The sequence below is a fragment of the Oncorhynchus clarkii genome, chromosome 17, assembly GCF_045791955.1.
Source record: "Oncorhynchus clarkii lewisi isolate Uvic-CL-2024 chromosome 17, UVic_Ocla_1.0, whole genome shotgun sequence".
Lineage (NCBI taxonomy): Eukaryota > Metazoa > Chordata > Actinopteri > Salmoniformes > Salmonidae > Oncorhynchus > Oncorhynchus clarkii.
The window spans coordinates 36,577,835-36,590,682 of record NC_092163.1 but is presented as its reverse complement, the minus strand read 5'-3'; the positions used below and the strand labels follow the sequence as shown (position 1 = coordinate 36,590,682).

Below are 12,848 nucleotides of genomic sequence, written 5' to 3'. Positions count from 1 at the left end.
TGTAGAAGCACCTTTGGGAGCGATTGCAGTCTTTCTGGGTCAGTCTCTAAGAGCTTTCCACACCTGGATTGTGCAACATTTGCCCATTATTCTTCAAGCTCTGTCAAATTGGTTGTTGATCATTGCTCGACAACCATTTTCAGGTCTTGCCATAGACTTTCAAGTAGATTTAAGTCAAAACTGTAAGTAGGCCACTCAAGAACATTCACTGTCTTCTTGGTAAGCAACTCAAGTGTAGATTTGGCTTTGTGTTTTAGGTTATTGTCCTGCTGAAAGGTTAATTTAATCTCCCAGTGTCTGGTGGAAAGCAGACTAAAGCAGGTTTTCCTCTAGGCTTCTGCCTGTGCTTAGCACCATTTATTTTATTTTTTTATCCTGAAAAACTCCCCAGACCTTACGATTAACAAGCATACCAATAGCATGATGCAGCCACCACTATGCTTGAGAATATGGAGAGGGGTACTCAGTAATGTGTTATATTGGATTGCCCCAAACATATCACTTTGCATTCAGGACAAAAAAGTAAATAGTTTTGTCACATTTCTTGCAGTATTCTTGCAAACAGGATGCATGTTTCAGAATATATTTACTCTGTGGCGGCTTCCTTTTTTTCACTGTCATTAGGTTAGTTTTGTGGAGTAACTAAAATGTTGATCCTTCCTCAGTTCTCCTATTACAGCCAACAAACTAAGTCACCATTGGCATCATGGTGAAAGGTTTCCTTCCTCTCTGGCAACCATTTAAGAAGGTCGCCTGCATCTTTGTACTGACCGGGTGTTTTTATACACCATCCAAAGTATAATAACTTCACCATGCTCAAAGGGATTTTCAATGTCTGTCTATTTTTTTTACCCATCTACCAATAGGTGCCCTTTGTGAGGCATTGGAAAACTTCCCTTGTGGTTGTGGTTGAATCGGTGTTTGAAATTCACTGCTCGACTGAGGGACCTTGGAGATATTGTTTTTTGTGTATTGTATGTCATAAAAAAAATTATAAACACTATTATTGCACACAGAGTGAGTCCATGCAACTTATTATCTGACTTGTTAAGCACATTGTTACTCCTACACTTATTTAGGCTTGCCATAACAAAGGGGTTGAATGCTTATTGACAAGCAAGTTCAGCTTTTCATTTTTTATGAATTTGTAAAAATGTCAAACATATTTCTACTTTTATATTACGGGGTATTGTGTGTAGGCCAGTGACACAAAAATCTACATTTCATCCATTTTAAATTCAGGCTGTAACACAACAAAATGTGGAAAAAGTCAAGGGGTGTGAATACTTTCTGAAGGCACTGTAGCTTAGGCTACATTTTGAGTTGTGTCCAAGAGTGTCCTTTAGTCAAATCCATACTGGCAAACAGATGAGTAACATTGTAGAGAAAGGCAGGAGGTCCAAAAAAAGCATGTTCAGCATACACGCATTGACAAACCACAACATAATCATTAAATGTAGAGTCTATGATTCACAGTTAAACAAATCCCATAGCCTAGGCCCAAGGCTAATAAAATGTTAGCTTCTGCATTCTGTAGTAACCTCTATTGGAAGCGACCACATATTTAACAAGACTGAATTATGATCAAGCTACTACTTTTGAATGAAAACCACATATAACATTTGAAGACTCTCCACAAAAACTAGGCACTATAACAAAACTAGGCCCAAATAACAAACAAAACAGGAGAACCGAGCATTAATCGAGGCAAATTGGGCTGTTCTACTTTTATTTTGACGGGCCAGTGATGACAATAGGACTTCGAAAGGTGAAGGAGTAGCCTATCAGAATGTAGAAGACCAATAAAACAGGCTAAGGCTAATCATGGAGTCAGTGTACTGTCACAACAAAATGTTGAATGTGGATTAAAAGTGACTTAAGAGGAAAGACAACAAGACCAAAAGTAAAATCTTGAGAAACATGGCCTCCCCAAAAGGATATGGCTAACAGTTTCAGGCCTTACCAACAGAGAGAAGTGAAGTTGTACTTTCCCCACAAGGCCTTGTTCCCTGGACCCCCCTTCCGCCATCAGTCACCCAAACTTCCTTCATCCCCCAGAATTCTTTATGCTCCCCAGAATCGGTCCACTGGCCCTCCAGTTAGCCCTACACTAGGCTACATTTTGGACACTTAGGCTAGAAGACTCCAAAGCCACCTTAGTAGAACCGCGGATACTTTGAAAAGAAAAAGTCATTTTCAGCCCCTACAAAGTCCCGTCCCGTGGAGGGTTTTCTAATTGGCATATACTAGCCTAGCGTTAATAGTCTCTAGGCCCATGTGTTCTGAGCTGGAATGCAATATAGAAGTCTATGTGAGAGACCCAGTATATTCACTCACATCACCGCTCCCTCGATCACGAACACACACACACACACACATTAAGGCACGTATACACAATTCACACTTCCCCTCTCACTGCACATGACAGCCAGGCCAGCAGTTTCTGAAAAGCTTGGCTGATCTATTCACGAACACTCCGCTCTGCCCAACACGCAGTGACCAGTCACCCGGCGCACTCTGGGATTGACTGCTACTCTCTGGCCATTCGAAAAGAGACTCTAGCAACCATGACGCGCAACATCAACACTAGAATAAATGCTACCATTTATCAACAACAATTTCTTTCGGGGACTTGAAAGCGGTACTTTTGGGAACTTGAAGGGATATCCTTACATGAATAGAAAACAAAAAGGGTGAGTTGGTGCACAACGCACAAGGGGATGAGGGAGGAAGTACAGTGTGGGTAGAGGTACACACAGTGCAATTGACCAAATAGCCTAACCATGCGGGTTCTAGAAGAGACAAGTAGAGCAGGGCCGCTGGAAAGCTCCTGGGCTACAGCGATGATGGTGTGATTGTTTTCTTCTCTTTGCTCTGTCAGGCAATTCAAGTTGCGGTTGATATTATTTATTTTTAGCGATACATTACTTTGTAATAGAATCTGCGAGGTCAGCAGTAATGGAGGCTGGACATAAAGCCCACAACGGACAATTTTGTGTGGAGAAAAAATGGAGGGAGTGCAAACTGAGTACAGTGGTGAGGGGAAAACTCCTGGCATTCGATATATTTCTGGAAAGCCAAGAGTAGGCCTATTATGTCATTGATATGTCTAAACATGATTAAGCTAGATGAACTGTAGTAACACTGCAATTAAGTTACTCAGATGTCTAGGAAAAATGGCCAGTATGCGAATGACTTGTGACTTTGGTGCTGATCCTTTTAAGCATTGGACAAAGCTTGCCATTACTACTTTTCCCGACGTGTCAGACTACAACTTTCATTTTGATAGGCATGCATTGTAGCCAAGGAGAACCATTCCCTCAAAGTGGTAGAGATAATTTTAAAGGCAAACATGGCCAAAGGCAAAGAGACTCATCCCATCTGTTAGAAGCAAAAGATACATCATTGGTTAGAAGCCAACTAATTAATCACTACTTGTTTTTGTAAGAAGTGTTGACAAGCTGAATGTACCGAGCTGTCTGTTTAAACTACTAGCACACAGCTCAGACACCCATGCATACCCCACAATACATGCCACCAGAGGTCTCTTCACAGTTCCCAAGTCCAGAACAGACTATGGGAGGCGCCCAGTACTACTTAGAGCCATGACTACATGGAACTCTATTCCACATCAGGTAACTGATGCAAGCAGTAGAATCAGATATTAAAAATAAAAAAACTGGTAAAAATGCACCTTATGGAACAGCTGAGCCTGTGAAGAGACACACAAAAAGGTAGACACACATACAAGCTCACGTACTCCACACACATCTACATTGTAATATTGTTGTATGGTGGTATTATACAATTTGTATTGTAAATATGTAGTGGTGTAATAATGTTGTATCTTTTGTTTCATATGCAAGTGCCTTGTGTGTTTGGACCACAGGTCGAGTAGCTGATGCCTCAGCAGCAGCTAATGGGTGTCCCTAATAAATACATTGTGTACCTCCAATGTCTTTTTTTATTTCACCTTTATTTAACCAGGTAGGCCAGTTGAGAACAAGTTCTCATTTACAACTGTGAGCTGACCAAGACAAAGCAAAGCAGTGCGACAAAAAAAAGAGTTACACATGGGATAAATAATCGTACAGTCAATAACACAATCGAAAAATCTGTATACAGTGTGCAAATGAAGTAAGGAATAATAAATAATATGCCATAAATAGGCCATAGTAGCGAAGTAATTACAGTTTTGGCAAATAACACTGAGTGATAGATGTACAGATGATGATGTGCAAGTAGAGATACTGGTGTGCAAAAGAGCAGAAAAACAAACAAATATGGGATGAGGTAGGTAGTTAGATGGGCTATTTGCAGATGGGCTGTGTACAGCTGCAGCGATCGGTAAGCTGCAATTTCAGTGATTTTTGCAATTTGTTCCAGTCATTGGTAGCAGAGAACTGGAAGGAAAGGCGGCCAAAGTAAGTGTTGGCTTTGGGGATGACCAGTGAAATATACCTGCTGGAGCGCGTGCTACGGATGGTGTCAGAATGGTGTCGTCTGTGTAGAGGTGGATCAAAGAATCACCCGCAGCAAGAGCGACATCATTGATATATACAGAGAGAAAAGTCAGCCTGAGAATTGAACCATGTGGCACCCCCATAGAGGCTACCAGAGGTACAGACAACAGGCCCTCCAATTTGATACACTGAACTCTGAGAAGTAGTTAGTGAACCAGGCGAGGCAGTCATTAGAGAAACCAAGGATGTTGAGTCTGCCGATAAGAATGTGGTGATTGACAGTGAAAAGCCTTGGCCAGGTCGATGAAGACGGCTGGTGGTTATGATATTGTTTAGGACCTTGAGCATGGCTGAGGGGCACCCGTGACCAGCTCGGAAACCGGATTGCATAGCGGAGAAGGTACGGTGGGATTTGAAATGGTCGGTGATCTGTTTGTTCACTTGGCTTTTCAAGACTTTAGAAAAGCAGGATGGATATAGGTCTGTAACAGTTAGGATCTAGAGCGTCTCCCCCTCTGAAGAGGGGGATGACCACGGCCGCTTTCCAATCTTTAGGAATCTCAGACGATACGAAAGAGGTTGAACAGACTAGTAATAATGGTTGCAACAATGGCAGCGGATAATTTTAGGAAGAAAGAATTCAGATTGTCTAGCCCCAGCTGATTTGTAGGGATCCAGATTTTGCAGCTCTATTAGAACAATCAGCTGTATGGATTTTGGTGAAGGATAAGCAGGGGGGGGGGGTGCAGAGCTGTTGGCTGGGGTTGGGGTCGCCAGATAGAAAGCATGGCCAGCTGTCGAGAAATGCTTATTGAAATTCTCGATTAGCGTGGATTTATCAGTGGTGACAGTGTTTCCTAGCCTCAGTGCAGTGGGCAGCTGGGAGGTGGTGCTCTTATTCTCCATGGACTTCAGTGTCCCATTACTTTTTGGAATTAGTGCTGCAGGATGCAAATTTCTGTTTGAAAAAGCTAGCCTTTGCTTTCGTAACTGATTGTGTATTTATTTTTTGAAAGGGGCATGCTTATTTAAGATGGTGAGGAAAGCACTTTTAAAGAACAACCAGGCATCCTCTACTGACGGGAGGTCAATATCCTCCCAGGATACCCGGGCCAGGTCGATTAGAAAGGCCTGCTTGCCTTTGTGCTACATCATTGGTTAGAAGCCACCTACTCACAGTGTGTACCTCTGACGTATGTGCTACTAGCATGCATCTGACGTGGAAAATAAAGACCATCATGCATGACCTGTAAAAAAGGTGGAGGTGGCATTTGCCAGGATAAGAGTACGAAAACGTATGCACTCACTACGGTAAGTTGCTCTGGATAAGGGAGTCTGCTAAATGACTATGTACATTTGATTCCAATATCCTAGCAACAATGACTTTGCGATAGTTTATTACATTTAGAGATGGGCCAACATTCAAACAAACCATAGTTTGGATCAAACAAACGACTAAAATGGGCATATTCAGTATTTTGATTAGATTCATTCGTCTCCAGGGGTTTTTAATAGAAGTTAACCTTGAAAGCACTACGCAATTTACTTTGGACACTGCGCCAATAAGACGCTACTTCGAGTGTTGAACCATTTCAAGCCAGACTTGAACACTGACGCCAGTCAATTGGTTTGTCACATTGTTTCAGCGAGACTAAACGCGCAGTTCCATGTTATGATGACCAAAACCCTTTATGTTCAAAATAGTTTACGTTCCGTACTTATCTATAGTTTTCACAACCAAGTGCGTAGCTAAAAGCAGTTGGTGGTGGGTTAGCAGCTAGCCAGCCATCATAGTTGTCAGGGAATTAATATTCTGGACATCAACAACACGATCAACCAAACTCTCCCGTTCCTTGCGACGTGGCTGGCTGACATGGCTACTATTAGGTTCGCTTCACAAAAATAAACGTATTAACACTATTTAAAATAAAAATATGATTATTTCGCACATGATCTTTCTATCCATTTACATGTCATGTTTAATTAACGATACAGTAACGATTGTTTATTTGATCTTACCTACAAACGGAGTTTCCACAAAATGATGCTTCCTAATCCAGGCGCGTGCGCACACTATTCTCTATGGAACAAGTCAGCGTTTGAGTGGTAAACTGAAAGTAGCCGGAAGTCGACTAAATAAAATCGAGGTTAGAGGAGGTACGTATGCACCAGGAGTCGGAAGTTGGCCAAATTGCCAACAGCCTGCTAAATTTGATGGTGGCGGGAAAGATCGCGGAAACTCAAGCGGATTGTGAATCTAATGGCGGTAGAATCAAGGACAATTAGTGTATTGTCCAAAATTCTTATTGAAGAATCAATTTGAGCTATCCAAACTGGTGGAGAAAGTGATGGGTATTGTGAAGGCTGTGAGGAAAACGAGAGGTGGGCTTGATTTGATTTGATTTGTTTTGTTGTACTTCTGCGGATCAGAAGGAACTTGTGTTGCTTATATATATATATATATATATATATATATATATATATATATATTATATTTATTATTATTAACAACAAATCAATACAGGAAGTACATGTGGGAACACAAGTATATATGAATAATATACAATGGACAATTGGGCTAGAGGGTTCAATATCACATTACACAAGGACTTTAAGGGACATACATACACTTATAATTCTAACAGCTTTTTTGTTAGTAGAGTATTTAATTGTCTTAAAATACAGTTCAATTTATTTTTGTAAGGTAAGAAAATGTGTTTTTTTGTTTGTAAATTTACATTTGTGAATATGAAATTTGGCCAAAAGAATAATGAAATTAATTACATAAAAATGTTTCAGCTTATTTCTATCGTAGGTAAAGAATCCAAGCAGTACATCTCTACACAATAGTGTAAGATCTTCATAAATGTGTTCAATTATAAATCTACTGATGTCTTGCCACAGTTTTCTTACATGAATACAATGCCAAAAAAGATGCTACACTGTTTCTGGGTGGTCATTACAAAAGGAGCAGTTTTAGTTGATGTTTTCCTTAAACTTATTCATATAGTGGTTGGCAGGATAATATTTATGAATAATTTTAAAGGAAACTTCCTTAATTTTGTTAACAAGTAGGTACAGTGGGGCAAAAAAGGTATTTAGTCAGCCACCCATTGTGCAAGTTCTCCCACTTAAAAAGATGAGAGAGGCCTGTAATTTTCATCATAGGTACACTTCAACTATGACAGACAAAATGAGAAAAAAAATCAAGAAAATCACATTGTAGGATTTTTAATGAATTTATTTGCAAATTCTGGTGGAAAATAAGTATTTGGTCACCTACAAACAAGCTAGATTTCTGGCTCTCACAGACCTGTAACTTCTTCTTTAAGAGGCTCCTCTGTCCTCCACTTGTTACCTGTATTAATGGCACCTGTTTGAACTTGTTATCAGTATAAAAGACACCTGTCCACAACCTCAAACAGTCACACTCCAAACTCCACTATGGCATAGACCAAAGAGCTGTCAAAGGACACCAGAAACAAAATTGTAGACCTGCACCTTGGCTGGGAAGACTGAATCTGCAATAGGTAAGCAGCTTGGTTTGAAGAAATCAACTGTGGGAGCAATTATTAGGAAATGGAAGACATACAAGACCACTGATAATATCCCTCGATCTGGGGCTCCACGCAAGATCTCACCCCGTGGGGTCAAAATGATCACAAGAACGGCGAGCAAAAATCCCAGAACCACACGGGGGGACCTAGTGAATGACCTGCAGAGAGCTGGGACCAAAGTAACAAAGCCTACCATCAGTAACACACTACGCTGCCAGGGACTCAAATCCTGCAGTGCCAGACGTGTCCCCCTGCTTAAGCCAGTACATGTCCAGGCCCGTCTGAAGTTTGCTAGAGAGCATTTGGATGATCCAGAAGAAGATTGGGAGAATGTCATATGGTCAGATGAAACCAAAATATAACTTTTTGTAAAAACTCAACTCGTCGTGTTTGGAGGACAAAGAATGAGTTGCATCCAAAGAACACCATACCTACTGTGAAGCATGGGGGTGGAAACATCATGCTTCAGGGCTGTTTTTCTACAAAGGGACCAGGATGACTGATCCGTGTAAAGTAAAGAATGAATGGGGCCATGTATCGTGAGATTTTGAGTGAAAACCTCCTTCCATCAGCAAGGGCATTGAAGATGAAACGTGGCTGGGTCTTTCAGCATGACAATGATCCCAAACACACCGCCCGGGCAACGAAGGAGTGGCTTCGTAAGAAGCATTTCAAGGTCCTGGAGTGGCCTAGCCAGTCTCCAGATCTCAACCCCATAGAAAATCTTTGGAGGGAGTAGAAAGTCCGTGTTGCCCAGCAACAGCCCCAAAACATCACTGCTCTAGAGGAGATCTGCATGGAGTAATGGGCCAAAATACCAGCAACAGTGTGTGAAAACCTTGTGAAGACTTACAGAAAACATTTGACCTCTGTCATTGCCAACAAAGGGTATATAACAAAGTATTTAGGTAAACTTTTGTTATTGACCAAATACTTATTTTCCACCATAATTTGCAAATAAATTCATAAAAAATCCTACAATGTTATTTTCTGGATTTTTTTTCTCATTTTGTCCGTCATAGTTGAAGTGTACCTATGATGAAAATTACAGGCCTCTCATCTTTTTAAGTGGGAGAACTTGCACAATTGGTGGCAGACTAAATACTTTTTTGCCCCACTGTATGTGTGTGGCAACATCCAAACTTTTTTCCAACAGATATTATCAATAAATCCATTCCAATAAGGCATGACATAAGGTATATAGATACAACATTCTGCTGAAACAAGGTTCGTATCGCTCTGTTGTTGAATGGACCAAAAGAGAAACAAATCTTTCCTGCTGATGAGTCAACAGGTTCAAAAGAAGGTAGGCTCTGAGGGTCAGGTCTTGACACGTTCCTGAATAATAAAGCAACACCTGAGGGAATGGCATCTAAAACAATTGCAAAATCTTTAGGTGTTACAGGGACCTTGTAAAGTGATAAGAATTCCTTATAACTGAGTAAAAGACCCTCTGCATTTACCAGTTGGCTCACCAATAGGATATTATTTCGGAACCAATATTCTAAAAAAACAAAGAAGTATTTTTATACAATATATCCCGATTATTCCATATATAATATCTGTGTGGAGAAAAATTATTCTTATAAATTAAGGACCATGTCAAGAAAACTTTCTGCTTTTCATCGGCAGGTTTCACTGGAACTTTGTCAATATTATAATTGCAAACCAACATGAAGTTAAGGCCACCAAAGGTAGAGAAGACACGATGAGGAATACAATTCCACATAGAAGTGGGTCTTCTTAGGAATTGTTTTATCCAATTTATCTTAAGTATTATTTAAGGTAGTAAAGTCCAGAAAATTCAGCCCACCATTCTCATAAGTTTTCATTACAACAGTTTTCCTAATGTAATGGGTACGGTTTCTCCACAGAAAGTTGAAAAGCATCATGTCTATCTTCTTGCTTATTTTACTGTCAAGATATCAAGATAGAGCGCCATATGTTAGTCTAGAGATACCTTCAGCCTTGGTTATTAGGACTCTTCCTTTTAAAGATAAGGCCCTCTGTAGCCATTGGTTTAGCTTCTTCTGTGTTTTTTTAATAAGAGGGTTAAAATTTAGTAAGCCTTTAGACTTCTGATCCTTTGTAATGGTTATGCCTAAATATGTAAGTTCTTCTTTTACTGGAATACCATAATATGAAGGTGTCACACAATCTTTGACAGCCATTAATGTTAAGATATAGACCAGATGCTTTGGAAAAGGATTGTGTCACATTGATCGATATTGGAATTTGGTTAGCATTTTTCAGAAAAACTGTAGTATCGCCCTCCAGCTGGCTTATAATAATTTATTTACCAGCTATGGAAATACCTTGTACAGGACTATTATTTAAAGAATTTGTAAGACGTTGGGTGATTAATACAAACAGGTACAGAGAGATAGGACAACCTTGCCTAATAAGGAACTTGTGTTGCTTCTCACCCAATTTGATACGTTTGACGTGGTGTGTGTGTCTCTTCGGAACAGGCAGTGGTGGAAAAAGTACCCAATCGTCATACTTGAGTAAAAGTAAAGATACCTTAATAGAGAACGATACAAGTAAAAGTCACCCTGTAAAATTCAACTTGAGTAAAAGTATTTTGTTTCAAATATACTTACGTATCAAAAGTAAAAGTATAAATACTTTTTTTATTCCTTATATTAAGCTAACCAGATGGCACCATTTTCTTTTTTTTTTTTTTTATATTTACGAATAGCCAGAGGCACACCAACATAATTTACAAACGAAGCATGTGTGTTTAGTGAGTAAGCCAGATCAGAAGCAGTATGGATGACCAGGGATGTTCTGTTGATAAGTGTGTGAATGGGACCACTTTCCTGTCCTGCTTAGCATTCAAAATGTAACGAGTACTTTTGGATGTCGAGGAAAATGTATGGAGTAAAAAGTACATTATTGTCTTTAGGAATGTAGTAAATTAAAAGTTGTCAAAAATATAAAATAGTAAAGTACAGATACCCCCCCCCAAAAAATGTCAGTATAAATACTTTAAAGTACTACTTAAGTACTGGGAAGTCGATGTTGAAGAGATTAAAAATATTTCTGGAGTGATTGATGCACATCGGATGAATTGTGTGGTGAATTATGAAAAAGTGAAGAGTTCATCTGTTCTTTTGTTTTTTGATATGGAGTCTCTCCCTATTCAAGTGCAGTTGGGGTATATAAACTACAGAGTCAGAGCATGCAGTGTGATCACTGTAAAGCTTTTGGTCATGTTTCAAGTGTTGGCAGAAGGGAGAAACCAATATGTCCAAGTTGTGGAAAAGATTATATCATGTGTTATGAAAATGTGACATGCTGCAATTGTGGTGGGAACCAGGAAGCCACGTCTTTTGAATGCCTGACAAGGGTGAAAGAAAATGAGGTGGCCAAAGTTAGGCAGCAGATGTTAATAGGGGTTGAGGGTTTGAATGGTGCTCTTAAAGAGTTCATGGTGGTAGATGGGCCTTCACTGCAGGCTGCAGGGGTTGCCTTTCACCAGCAGGAACCAGCAGGATATTTTAAAGGTTAAGAAGGTGGACTTTATAGCTATGGTGATTAATGGCACTGCCAAAGTGGAGAGACGGTCCAGGAAAATAGATGTTATATTGTGGATGCGGCGGAGCGGTTCCTGGGACTGAAAGATTTCTCAGCAGAGGAGTTACATGGAATGTTTTGTTGTAGTCAATTTACAATTTTATTTGGCTGGATTAAGTTAGTTTCACAATCAAATCAAATTGTATTTGTCACATGCGCCGCGCAGACAGGTGAAATGCAACAGGTGAAATGCTTAACCAACAATGCAGTTGTAAGACAAAAGTGTTAAGTATTTACTAAAATAAACTGAAGTAAAAAATAAATACAATAAGAGCAAAAATAACAAATAATCAAGGAGCAACAATAAAATAACAGTAGCAAGGCTATATACAGTCGGTACCGGTACAGAGTCAATGTGCGGGGGCACCAGTTAGTCGAGGTAATTTTTAAATAAAGGTAGGGGTAAAGAGACTATGCATAGATAATAAACAGAGTTGCAGCAGGGTAAAAATGGGGGATGGTGTGGGGACAATGCAAATAGTCCGGGTAGTCATTTGAGTAACTGTTCAAGAGCCTTATGGCTTGGGCGTAGAAGCTGTTAAGAAGCATTTCTGATCTAGACTTGGCGCTCCGGGACCGCTTGCCGTGCGTTAGTAGAGAGAACAGTCTATGACTAGGGTGGCTGAAGTCCTTGGTCATTTTTAGGGCCTTCCACTGACACTGCCTGGTATAGAGGTCCTGGACGGCAGGAAGCTTTGCCCCAGTGATGTACAGGGCCGTACGCACTACCCTCTGTAGTGCCTTGCGGTCGGAGGCTGAGCAGTTGCCATAGCAGGCGGTGATGCAACCAGTCAGATGCTCTCGATGGTGCAGCTGTACAGTGCCTTGCGAAAGTATTCGGCCCCCTTGAACTTTGCAACCTTTTGCCACATTTCAGGCTTCAAACATAAAGATATAAAACTGTATTTTTTGTGAAGAATCAACAACAAGTGGGACACAATCATGAAGTGGAACGACATTTATTGGATAGTTCAAACTTCTTTAACAAATCAAAAACTGAAAAATTGGGTGTGCAAAATTATTCAGCCCCTTTACTTTCAGTGCAGCAAACTCTCTCCAGAAGTTCAGTGAGGATCTCTGAATGATCCAATGTTGACCTAAATGACTAATGATGATAAATACAATCCACCTGTGTGTAATCAAGTCTCCGTATAAATGCACCTGCACTGTGATAGTCTCAGAGGTCAGTTAAAAGCGCAGAGAGCATCATGAAGAACAAGGAACACACCAGGCAGGTCCGAGATACTGT

General features: G+C 40.2%; 1 protein-coding gene across 4 annotated transcripts in view; it reads right to left on the bottom strand.

The window, feature by feature from the left end:
• LOC139370755 (phosphatidate phosphatase LPIN2-like) overlaps positions 1-6,564 on the bottom strand; it is a 40,821-nt gene extending 34,257 nt beyond the window's left edge. The window contains exon 1 of one of the 4 annotated variants that reach the window (XM_071110446.1): positions 6,483-6,564. Coding sequence is in view for 2 of the 4 variants with exons in the window: in XM_071110444.1 (XP_070966545.1) it covers positions 1,964-2,029 (66 nt within the window). In the remaining 2 variants the exon portion in view is untranslated. Of the gene's footprint in view, positions 1-1,963; positions 2,335-6,482 lie in introns of those variants that run through there. The other 3 variants (XM_071110445.1, XM_071110444.1, XM_071110442.1) reach the window with 3 other exon arrangements.
• Positions 6,565-12,848: the final 6,284 nt, after the last annotated feature.